We start from the raw sequence: 12,300 nt of genomic DNA, 5'->3' as shown, positions 1-12,300 counted from the left end.
AATGAGAGTGAAAAAGTGAAAAAGGACTCTTTTTGGGTCAAAAGAGCGAAAAAGGAACTTAAGCAAAAGCGTTTACGAAATTACGTCTTTTGAAAAGTAAAGTGGAGAGTGTTTTGCTACCATCGCCAAAGTGAAAGCAACGAGCTTTGCAAGTGGAAGAATATTCACTTTATAATTCTACCCTTCTCTTACAGTCAAGTCAACAAACTATTCTTGTCCTCTTTCCGACCCATATCAGTTATTGGTTTTCTTCGCAATTTCGATCATACCAACAACAAAGATGGATTCTCGTTCGATCGCCAATTTTCTGCTCGTTTTACTGCTCTCACTTGCTTTTCTTTGTCCCGTCCATGGCACTCATCAGGAGGATCATAATACCAACTATGCAAAAGAGATTCTAAGCGCAGCCCAGCAAGATAAACAGTGGTTGGTCTCCATAAGAAGGCAAATCCATGAAAACCCAGAACTCAGATTCGAAGAGTACAACACCAGTGCTCTTCTACGCAGAGAATTGGACCAACTTGGCATCACTTACACATACCCAATTGCCAAAACTGGTATTGTTGCCCAAATTGGCTCTGGTTCGAGCCCTGTTGTTGCGCTTCGAGCTGACATGGACGCCCTCTCATTGCAAGTAAACCCCAACTTCTTTTTATTTTTTGTTCTGTAATTTTCAGCAAGTTTCTTTTTTTGTTTTTGTTTTGTGTTTTTTGTTTGTGTGAATTTTATAAGAGTAGTAATTGATGGCTTGTGGGGTGGGGATTTTTAGGAGCTTGTAGAGTGGGAGCACAAGAGTAAGGTTGATGGTAAGATGCACGGTTGTGGTCACGATGCTCACACCACCATGCTTCTTGGCGCTGCTAAGTTGCTTAATCAACGGAAAGACAAACTTAAGGTCAGTTAAGTTTTATGTTGTGCAGTCTGAGCACAAGTTTCAATTTTTCTGTGGATTCAGCAAGGAAAAACATCACTATAGAATAACTGGTTCAGCTTCTTCCCAAGAAAAACCGAAGCAAAACCCTTTCAAAGCAAGAAAAATTTGCGTAAAACTTCTCTTTCATATGGTGTTGAAGGGAACAGTGAGACTTATTTTTCAACCTGCGGAGGAGGGAGGTGCCGGCGCATCTGAGATGATAAAAGGAGGTGCGCTTGGTGAAGCTGAAGCAATATTTGGGATGCACGTTGCTTATGGAATACCTACCGGAACTATAGCATCCATTTCAGGGCCACACTTAGCTGCTGTTTGCTTTTTTGAAGCCAAAATGGTCGGGATAGGCGGGCATGCTGCAGAACCCCATCTTACTGCTGACCCAATACTTGCTGCCTCATTTGCAATTTTGGCATTGCAACAACTCATCTCAAGAGAAGTTGATCCCCTCCATAGCCAAGTAAGTCCACAACATCCCCACACCCCAACACACACAACCCCCCCTCATGTTACTTTAATTTCATTCCAATTTCTATTGTTTGTCAACTTGAACAATTGGTGAAGAGACAGTTACTTGACATCTCTGAAAGAACTTATATGATGACTATTAAATGTAGGTTTCAGAGCCTTCATCTGTTTATGTTTAGCATTTATTTTTCTATATAAGATTCTGTTTATCTTTCCTGTCCTTTATCCTCTTCTCTCTGTTCGCTTAACTATTCTCTCCCACATTGTATCATCACGTTCAATTTTCAGCCTGTTTTGGTATGCAAGAATTATGCATATAGAAGGAACAAAGACATAAAAACCTGCACTTCAGCTTAATGCTAATAGCTAGTTTTCTGCTGAAGGTTCTGTCCGTTACTTATGTTAGAGGTGGGAGTGCATCCAATGTAATTCCATCACATGTTGAATTTGGGGGCACATTGAGGAGTCTTACAACTGAAGGCTTGTGGAAACTCAGGAGGCGGTTGAAAGAGGTACACGCCATTCGCTAACCATTTCTCATTACACTTAATAGGTATATTACTACATCATTGTCATCACCACCCTATTATCTTTACTCGAAAATCATGCCCGATGTTGTGTCGTAGCTGAGTAGGTAGGCTGTTAGCCTGTTTCAAGAGAACAAAGATAGAAGTGAGTGAAGTAGCTGGTTCATATTTATAAAGTTGGTGATGCCTTAAAAACTGGAATTGCTTGCAGGTTATTGAGAGCCAGGCAGTGGTGCACAGATGTAATGCATATGTCGACATGAAAGATGAAGAATTCCCACCATTACCTGCTGTTTTCAATGATGAAAGCTTGCATCTGCATGTGAAGAGGGTTGGAGAACTTATGCTTGGTCCTGAGAATGTGATGGCGTGTGAGAAACTCATGGCAGGTGAAGACTTTGCCTTCTATCAGGAAGTGATACCTGGAGTGATGTTTAGCATTGGAATTAGAAATGAGGAAGTGGGTTCAGTTCACTTTCCACACTCCCCTTACTTCTTTCTTGATGAGGATGTCCTTCCAATTGGGGCTGCATTACATGCTGCCTTGGCGGAGATTTATTTGGATAGCCACCAACATTCGGTTAAACAGTAAAATTTCAGAGCAATTGGTGCGGAGCGTTCTTCAGAAATTTGGTGGTTTGGTTGCATGCTGCTCTATTGTACTAAGCAGTGTCAAGCTGATAAAGTAATGAATGAGAATGTAAATTTGTTTCAAACCAGTGAAGAATTCGTTTTGTTTAATGATTCACTTGTTTATAAACAAACAAAAAAGGTTAAGGAAAATGAAAATTTTCAGGTTGAAAGTCAACAAGAGAGTACCATTTGCTAAAATATGAAAACTATAAGAGAATATTTGTTTGTGGGAATTTTCTATGTATTCTTCTCCTTGTAGGAGGTCATATTTATAATACAACAAAACCTGAATGGGCAAGTAAATAATAAATTCCTAAATCTATTTACAGTAGGAAATCAGGAATTAAAGTAAATCAATTACAAATAAAATAGGAATCCTTGGTGTGTAAGGAAAGTAAGTCAATATCCACAAGTCACGCCAACACCTCACGTTGGTGCATAGATGTCGCCAATGCTCAACCGATCCAAAGAATTGTGGAATGCTTTCTGAAATCGCTTTGTCAAAATATCCGCCAATTGATCCTCGGATTTCACAAAAGGAAATCAAACACTTTAGCCTCAAGCTTCGCTTGATGAAGTGTCGATCCACCTCAACATGTTTAGTACGATCATGCTGAACCGGATTCTGTGCAATGGCTATAGCAGCCTTGTTGTCACAAAGAGATTCATTGTTGATGTAGGTTTATACCCAAGTTCAGTAAGCAACTTTCTTAACCAAAGAAGTTCACATATCCCTTTAGTCATGCCTCGAACTCGGCTCTGACCGATAAAGCTACTACATTCTGCTTGCTCCTCCATGTCACCAAATTACCTCCCACAAATGTGAAGTAACCCGATGTGGATTTTCTATCATTACATTACCTGCCTAATCAGCATCAATAACCATCAATATTTAGATGACCATGCTTTGAGAACATAAGTCCTTTTCCAGCGCACTTCAAATATCTAAGTATCCAAGAACTGCATTCATGTGGTCTTCACTTGGAGAGTGCATAAATTGATGACAACGCCATCGCATAAGCAATGTCCAGTCGAGTATGTGACAAATAGATCAATCTTCCCACTAACCTTTGGTATCTTTCTTTGTTAGTTGGAACTTGATTGGATATTCTCCAAGATGATGATTCAACAATAGGAGTGTCCGCAGGTTTGCAATCTAGCATTCTGTAATCAACAAGTCCAAGACATATTTCCTTTGAGAGAGAAATATGCCTCAGTGATCGAGCCACCTCAATTCCCAAGAAATACTTGAGTCCACCTAGATCCTTCATCTCAAACTCAGAGCTGATAGTCTTGTAGTTGTGATATTTCCTGCTTATCATTCCAGAATAATCATATCATCAACATAAATTATTAATGTTGTTACCTTCCTTCCGATGTTTCAAGAACAAAGTATGATCCTGAAAGTTGCTGTTTGAAACCATTGTTCTTCATTGCCATGGTGAACCGTCCAAACCATGCACGTGGTGACTGCTTTCAACCCATACAATGCTTTTGTAGCCTCGCAAACTGCTCACCGAGTAGTATTATAACCAGGAGGAATGTCCATGTACACCTCCTCCGTGAGTTCGCCATGTAGAAAAGCATTCTTTACATCAAACTGGTGTAGTGGCAAATCCAAATTAGCTGCAAGGGACAATAAGACTGACGGTGTTTAACTTTGCAACCTGGAGCAAAGGTTTCTTCATAGTCTATACCATAGGTCTGTGTGTACCCTTTTGCCACAAGTCTTGCCTTGTATCGCTCGATAGATCCATCTGCATTGTGTTTTATAGTAAACACCCATCTACATCCGATAGTCTTTTTTTCTCGTGGTATAGTCTCCAATGTCCAAGTCTGATTTTTCTCAAGAGCTTTCATCTCCTCTTTTATAGCTTGGACCCACTTAGGATCTTTCAATGCTTCAGAGACCTTGGTTGGAATATGGATAGTGACATAATTGATGCACAAAAGTCTTGAGTGGTTCAGACACTTCTCGAGATACATGATTTGCAATTGGATACTTGGATGTCTTGCTAATATCGTGAATAGCGATTTGGTGGCTTCCCACGATTTTGCCTGAAAGGTAATTGATATCCAATAGTTTTATCCTCTAAATGCACAAGTCTAGTAGGAGTACTTACCTCAAAGATATTCTCGTGAGATTGGTGCGTACTGCTGAGTTAGAGGGGTCTTCATCTTGTTGTTCTGTATTGTCCAGGTGTGAGACTCGGATCGAAATATCTTCGTATGGATCAGTGGGTCGTAATTGATCGCTATGAATGGGCGATTGGTCGCCGAGAGAGTAATCTTGTGCTCGGACTTGGATGATCAATTATTTCGTACATAGAGAATTTCTTCGCTTTCCAAGTTGCTCCACTCGCTCTTCATTTCAGATCTCCCAAGCGTAGAATTGGATGATGGGTCATGGAAGAACATGATTCCGTAAAGGTCACATCCAAAGTGACATAGGTACGGGTAGGAGGGTGATAACAACGGTAGCCTTTCCGATGAGTGGGAGATAACCCACAAAAACACAACGGCGCACATGGATCAAGTTTGCTACGCTGATTTTTGTGGAGATGAACGAAAGCCACACATCCAAAGATTCGGGTGTGAGTACCAAAACAGAGGGCGAGGTCCGTGTTGCGCAAGCACCTGTAAGGAGTTTTAAAAGTCAATACACCGAAGGCATGCGGTTGATTAGGTGAACTGCAGTGACAATAGCATCATCCCAGTGATGGCGAGAACATGAGCGCCAATCGAAGTGCTCGGCGGTTTCAAGAAGATGTCGATTCTTTCGCTCAGAACACCATTTTGTTGCGGTGTCGAGGACAAGTCGTCTCATGGATAATTCCATGTTGTTGGAAGTAAGTTTGAAAGTCATGATTGACAAATTCTCCACCATTGTCTGAGCAAGAATCTGATTTGAGCATTAAACCGAAGCTTCATCGCTTGTGGAATGATTGAAAACGGAAAACACTTCGCTTATTCTTCAGACAAATAAAGCCATGTCATCCGTACAATCATCTATGAATGTGACAAACCATCTAACACCGAGGAGCAAGCGTGATAGGTGAAGGTCCCGGACATCAGAGTGAATTAACGTAAATGGAGTAGTACACTTGTTCGTACTCAACGGGTAGGGCACACGGTGACTCTTAGCCAAAATACAAGTATCACATGTGAAGTCGGAGTCCTTGAAACCGAGAATAAATCTGTATAAGATGCTTCATATAACTAAAAGACGGATGTCCCAATCGACGGTGCCACAACCAAATTTGCTTTTGTTTGCTATCAAAGGGATGCGTCACACTGTTAGCTATGCCGGGATCAAGTCATCGACATAATATAGCCTCTCTTAGTACCACGACCAAGAATCTCCTTAGTGTGAATATCCAAGCAAACAAAAACTCGGGTAAATGAGTACACAACAATTCAATTGTTCAAGAAGTCGACTAACGGACAACAATTTAGTAGATAAAGATGGAACAAGTAAAGTATTAGACGGTGAGAGAGGATGAGAGTGCAACACACCACACAGATAAGTAACGCCATTGGCATTTGCAATACAGTTCGCCGAGGTTGTGTAGTATTCGAAAATCATCAGATCAAACGTCATATGATCTGCACCGAATCAATTATCCAACTCCACGGAATCAATCTTATCAGTATGGAATCCATAACCAGATTCATTATCGGTCGATTGCATTGTCCTCGATCTTTAGAGTAGCCCACCAACCGGGTAGCCATGCAATTTAAAACAAGTCTCACGAGTGTGTCTCGGATCACCACAATATCGCAATCTAGTCCATGTGTTTGTCGTTAGTCGAGAAGTCATAATCATGCGGAAGATGCATAGGATATAGGTAGAGTAGGAATTCGGATCGGATGCGGAGCCTGAGTCGGGGCTGAGTCAAGTCGAAATCGGATCGAGGTCCGAATCATAGACAAATTCGGTTGTGGTCATCATCGGAGTTGGGGTCGAGATCGCCTTCTGAGTTGGTCTGGGTCGCCGCCGCCATAGTCGGGTTGGGGTCGTCAAAATAGGATCCCGATTCAGATCAAATTCGGGGCCAAAGTCCGCATCTGAGGAGCTGAGCCATTTGGGCACTCAACCTGTATGGTTGGTTGAGAATGAGAAAAGGAGTGGTGCTACCTCCATGAGGGTTGAAAATCATCAACCCCATAGCGGCGGGGTTTGAAACTAGAGTCGAATTCCAAGATCGCCGCTCGATACCATGCTAAAATATGAAAACTATAAGAGAATATTTGTTTGTGGAATTTTCTATGTATTCTTCTCCAGGAGGTCATATTTATAATACAACAAAACCTGAATGGGCAAGTAAATAATAAATTCCTAAATCTATTTACAGTAGGAAATCAGGAATTAAAGTAAATCAATTACAAATAAAATAGGAATCCGTGTAAGGAAAGTAAGTCAATATCCACAAGTCACGCCAACACCATTAAATGTGAATGTTTCATTTCCTCATTTGGGCCGATATGGATTGATCCCATATACAAAGGTGGGCAGGCACGCTTAACAAACTATACAGTCCATTATGATGCTATGCTTCGGAATATACACTGTTTACCACCCCAGCCATTTTTGGATATTCCCTCCAGGATGCGAATAGTTTTCTGTTTAATTGCCGAAATTCTTTGGTCACGCTTAACAAACTAACCCCTAATACTTGTTCTTTTCTTCCAAGAAAATGCAAAGCAGAACCCTTTCAAAACAGGAAAATTTTGCGTTAAACTTTTCTTTCATATGGTGTCGAAGGGAACAGTGAGACATCCCTTTCAGGGCTACCCTTAGCTGCTGTTTGCTTTTTTGAAGCCAAAATGGTCGGGATAGGCGGGCATGCTGCAGAACCCCATCTTACTGCCAACCCAATAGTTGCTGCCTCATTTGCAATTTTGGCATTGCAACAGCTCATCTCAAGGGAAATTGATCCCCTCCATAGCCAAGTAAGTCCCTTTATTTTCTGTGGAGCGTTCTGGAGAAACTTGATGGTTTGGTTGCGTGCTGCTATGTTGTACTAAGCTGTGTCAAGCTGATAATAGTGTAAGAGAATGTATTGTTTCAAACAAGTAAAGAATTCGTTTTTGTTCAATGATTCACTTGTGTACGGATGAATAATGTCTTTTTTTATAGGAGAGATTTTTTCACACACACGCATTATCGGGGTGTTATAGGGTCGAACCTGAGACTACTGATTTGCAAATCAATGTCTATTTTCACTGGACTATACCTCGTTGCCACAAATAAATAAATTAATTAAAAAAAGGTAAAATAAAATGGAATTTTCAGGTGGAAAGTTTTACTAGAAGAGTAATTTAAAAGTGACTGTTTTAATTCCTCATATTGGGGGCCATATGGATGGACATAAACTATTGCCTAGAATCTTGGATTATCTTTCGGCCTCTTTTGGTGAAACTCAATGCCTTAATACTTTTTCTTCTTTCTTAATGATATGACTAGTTTTCTGTTTAATTGGAGAAATTCTTCTATGTTACTGTCACACGGCTACATGGTAATGTGACGATGATACTCGAGAATTTTCAGTTTATTTGAAGCATTATTCCAAACACTAGCAAGCCAGGTGCCTTAACAATAGTCTTTTCTTAAGAATATTGAATAATGCTCTAATATTTATATGTTTGTGGGATCATCAAATGATTCAGAAGATCATGTGTATTTAGTACTAGCAACAAACAAATCCAAAAATAATTGGGTGGTTGATTATGATTACGTTACTAACCAGGCCAAGTAATCATCCAGATTCTTCTAACCGCCCATCCCAACCAATGCATGGAGCGCACCCTGGCTTGATTAGAATCTCTTAATTAGCTTAACCTTTTGAAAGTGCAAATCATTCTCACCCACGTAACCTAAATCTTCCAACTTTATTATTGAAAAAAATGGATAAAGGTAATCCAGGTGGTCAACCTAAATTCTTTTTGGCTTAACTTTAGTTAAGCATGAGGCCGCACAAGATACGTTGTTGGTTGGTGAAATTGAGTGGTTGTGATCATTCACCAAACTTTTCAACTTCGGGCTTCTGTTGGTGTCCCTTTGCTGACTCACTCCCACGTGTAACCACCATGGTAAGTTGGGCCTCCTCTTTCTGAATTGGTACGAAAGACGAAATCTTTTTGTTCAAAAAGTTTCTGCATTTAACTTTGGCTCTTGGGAAGCAAACCAACGAAAGGAGGACGATCAGTTTTCAGCTTTCGTTTCAAAAGCATGGTTGGCTTTGATTTGACACAAGGAGATATATGAACCAAAATGGATAAATATTTGCACCAAACTTACAAATTTTAATCTCCTCCTCTCCTATATGTATTTGCTTGAAATGGGCAAATGGGTAAAGGTAAGCTGCACCTGCATGGTGAAAGAAATACCATCACTCTTTTGGTGAGGAAATTAAAGTGGGAACTAATTAATTAATCACCAAGAGAGAGAGAGAGAGAGAGAGAGAGCTTTCTCAATAACCTGAGAAAACAGCAAAAGAAAGATAAAAGGGAGACTTTAGCTTTGTGATGTGGAGTGGAGGAAGCAACCCATGTGAGATCAACTTTACTTGCTCCTGGATTTTATATACACGCAAAACTTGGGATGCAAATTTCACATCCCCAAGCTTCTTCCATCCCAACTCAAGAGAGTTATATATGATTCATGGAAATTGGAATCTGGTAAATTCTACGTGCAACTTTATTAAATTCTTTTAGAGTCCAGGTACGGCATAAAACCTACAACTAATGGCTAATTTAACCTGGACCACCAAGAAAGTTGGTCATCATTGTCTAAGTACAGTATGAAAACATGCAGAACAGCAAAAACCCAGATCAAAAGTATATTTACTTTCTTGATCACCTCAAGTAACTAAAATGACGATGATCACTGACGTGGCAAAAGACTAGACGATCATAGAGCGATGATGGATGGTTTATACCACAACAGGGTTTATAGAATAATAAGTTCCTTCAGGACCAAGGTATCCAGGTTGTACACATCATCAGATGCTACAGATGTCTGACACTTCACCGCCTAGTCATGAAAATCCACTAGTCGGTGGGTGATGCATGTATTATCCTTTTTCATCAATTGGTTCTCTCTTTTTTCCCCATAATCTATCTAATTCACCTCCCCTTCTCTCTATAAATCTGCCAACTCTGCTCCACTGTTATCTCCCTCTTTTTCTACCTCCAAAGTCTTGGAGATTGGGAAAAGAATTCAAAAAGAAACATTATTACATTAACAGGTTCTTTGTATAATTTAGTGGCATTGCATGTGCTCTTGAATAACAGTCACTTTGTCTTCTAATAACCCAACCGTCCATCTCCATCCATCCATTATACTCTCACTCCCCTCCCCTGCATATAAAATAGCCCCCTTCTCTCTCTTTATCATTAGCTCTTAAATTTATCTGTGCAATTTCAGATAAATCATATATTTTGATACTCAATTATTCAGTGAGATAACAAATGGGTGAAGAGGCTAAGCAGGTAATTAGCGTGTATTGCATGTTTCCTGTTTCTTTTATTACTTACGAAACGTTCATTCCATTCCACTCCATGCATTTGCTGTAATGCTTATTGATTGCCCCTCTTGGTTTTCGTTGGATAGGAACAAGCTCAGGCAGAGGCTAAGCCAGAGGAGAAAGCAGAGCAGAAAACAGAGGAGAAGAAAGAAGAGAAGGCAGAGGAGAAGGAAGAGCCAAAACCACCATCTCCTTTTGTGCTATTTGTAGACTTGCATTGTGTGGGATGTGCGAAGAAGATTGAGAGGTCCATCATGCGACTTAGAGGTCTTTCCTTTCTCTCCCTCTCGCTTTCATTTGCATGTCTGTAATTTGGTGTGCATTTTTGCTAACGCAGTTTCTTTTGAAAATGCAGGGGTGGAGGGGGTTGTGATAGATATGGTTAAAAATGAAGTGACAATAAAGGGAATAGTGGAGCCTCAAGCAGTGTGCAACAAAATCATGAAGAAAACCAAGAGAAAAGCAAAAGTCTTGTCCCCATTACCAGCTGCAGAGGGTGAACCCATGCCGGAAGTTGTTGCTTCACAGGTCCATGCGCAGAACCTTAATTAATCAGAAACATTAAACAAACTGAAATTAAGTATGTTGAAACACTGGAGCCAGTAATAACTTGTGATTTCTGAATTCTTCTTACTGCTTCAGGTTAGTGGACTAGTAACTGTGGAGCTCCAAGTTAACATGCACTGTGAGGCCTGCGCAGAGCAACTTAAGAAAAAGATACTCAAACTCAGAGGTATTTACAATTCATGTAGTACTCAACTTAAGTTAAACCTAATTAGTCATGTTAATGACCTAATTTACTCTTCATGTAGTTGGCAATGTCCTATCACATTATGCCTTAATAATGAGGTCAAAATAATTACTGTCAACAAATTAGCAGAATCAGAAGCAATACATGAGATAAATTTGATTGTGACTGACCAATCTCAGAAATAGCAAATTAAAGTTGGTGACAAAGGAACTTCAGAAAAGGATGCATTATGTTACGAGTCTGCCTGCCCTGCTTTCTTGTAGCCACGTTGATCTTTACAACTACTTTTTTTTTTTTTGGTCAAGATTGATCTTTACAACTAAGCATATAACCAACCAAATGTTGGGCCCTATCTGACGTGTCCCGATAGAGCTAGATTTCCTCAGGTTCATCAGTAGAGCTGTAAATAAGTATGGCTTAGGGACAAAACTGTTTTTATATGTTTCTAAGAATTGGGCCCTATATAATTAAACAACTCATTAGATATACAATTTAGTTGAGGTTAATTTAAACAACTTGATTAATTAATGGCAGGAGTGCAAAGTGCTGTGACTGATCACAATAGCGGGAAGGTGATGGTGACAGGAACCATGGACGGCGACAAGCTAGTAGATTATGTGTACAGACGAACCAAGAAGCAAGCCCGAATCGTCCCACAACCGGAGCCCGAACCCGAGAAGAAAGAAGAGAACAAGGAAGGTGATGGCAAGGCAGCAGAAGAAGCAAAACCATCAGAAGACAAGAAAGAAGAAAATGCAGAGGAAAAACCTGCAGAAGAGGCAAAGAAAGAAGAGAGTGGTGGTGATGGTGGAGAAGAAAGTAAAAACAAGGAGGAGGAGAAAGCTGGTGAGGAAAACAAGGAGGAGGTCGGCAAGGTGGTGGAGCAGATGAGCGGCAGTTACGTAAATAGTGGTATGGATGAGGAAAGTACGAAAAGAATGATGCAGTACTATTATCAGCCGCTGTATTTGATTGAGAGAATCCCACCTCCTCAGCTGTTCAGTGATGAGAATCCAAATGCATGTTGCATTTCATGACCCACCAACTTCCAACTTTGATGATCAATCAAATATTTCATAATAACAAGTTATTAAAATGTTGTTATGTTACTTATGTGTAGTATATTATTTATATTTATAAAAAATGTTTTTCTTTTCTTTTATACATACCATATAGCAAGTTCTACCACTCGTGACTAGAATTTTAGACAAGTAATTGGGTGGATGGTGTCTATCAAGTAGTGGAATATTCATCCAAATTGAATCGATTAATGATATATAATATTCTAGTCATAATTAATAACTCGAGATGATCCAACAATATGTTTTTAAAAACAAACATTGGGAAGAAAAAAATTCTAGAATTTTAATCTTCCGCGGAGAGAGAGAGAGAGAGCCACAACCACTGTAGTAAACCTGCTGGACCCCTAATTAGAAGCTTTTCATTCTCTCCATGTGAAAAATA

The 12,300-nt window shown here is 39.9% G+C and overlaps 2 protein-coding genes and 1 long non-coding RNA gene across 3 annotated transcripts; 2 read left to right on the top strand and 1 right to left on the bottom strand.

The window, feature by feature from the left end:
• The first annotated feature begins 132 nt into the window (after positions 1–132).
• On the top strand, positions 133–2,734 carry ILL3 (IAA-leucine-resistant (ILR1)-like 3). Its single transcript, XM_008236403.3, has 5 exons — positions 133–634; positions 770–895; positions 1,074–1,388; positions 1,780–1,908; positions 2,135–2,734. Exons 1-5 carry the CDS (start codon positions 281–283, stop codon positions 2,513–2,515), a joined length of 1,305 nt encoding a protein of 434 aa, XP_008234625.2. The 5' UTR covers positions 133–280; the 3' UTR covers positions 2,516–2,734.
• Positions 2,735–8,290: 5,556 nt separating this feature from the next.
• LOC148917543 (uncharacterized) lies at positions 8,291–9,515 on the bottom strand. The gene is made up of 3 exons (XR_016127059.1): positions 9,038–9,515; positions 8,858–8,926; positions 8,291–8,730 (listed from the first exon to the last, which is right to left on the bottom strand). It is a non-coding gene; the product is annotated as an uncharacterized LOC148917543 (long non-coding RNA).
• Positions 9,516–9,727: 212 nt separating this feature from the next.
• Positions 9,728–12,000, top strand: LOC103333553 (Heavy metal transport/detoxification superfamily protein). Its single transcript, XM_008236404.2, has 5 exons — positions 9,728–10,050; positions 10,172–10,352; positions 10,441–10,613; positions 10,728–10,818; positions 11,371–12,000. Exons 1-5 carry the CDS (start codon positions 10,030–10,032, stop codon positions 11,871–11,873), a joined length of 969 nt encoding a protein of 322 aa, XP_008234626.2. The 5' UTR covers positions 9,728–10,029; the 3' UTR covers positions 11,874–12,000.
• Positions 12,001–12,300: the final 300 nt, after the last annotated feature.

The sequence above is a fragment of the Prunus mume genome, linkage group LG5 (assembly GCF_029339155.1).
Source record: "Prunus mume cultivar Tortuosa linkage group LG5, ASM2933915v1, whole genome shotgun sequence".
NCBI lineage: Eukaryota > Viridiplantae > Streptophyta > Magnoliopsida > Rosales > Rosaceae > Prunus > Prunus mume.
The sequence above is the reverse complement of the archived record's forward strand: the minus strand, read 5'-3'. Positions and strand labels throughout refer to the sequence as shown.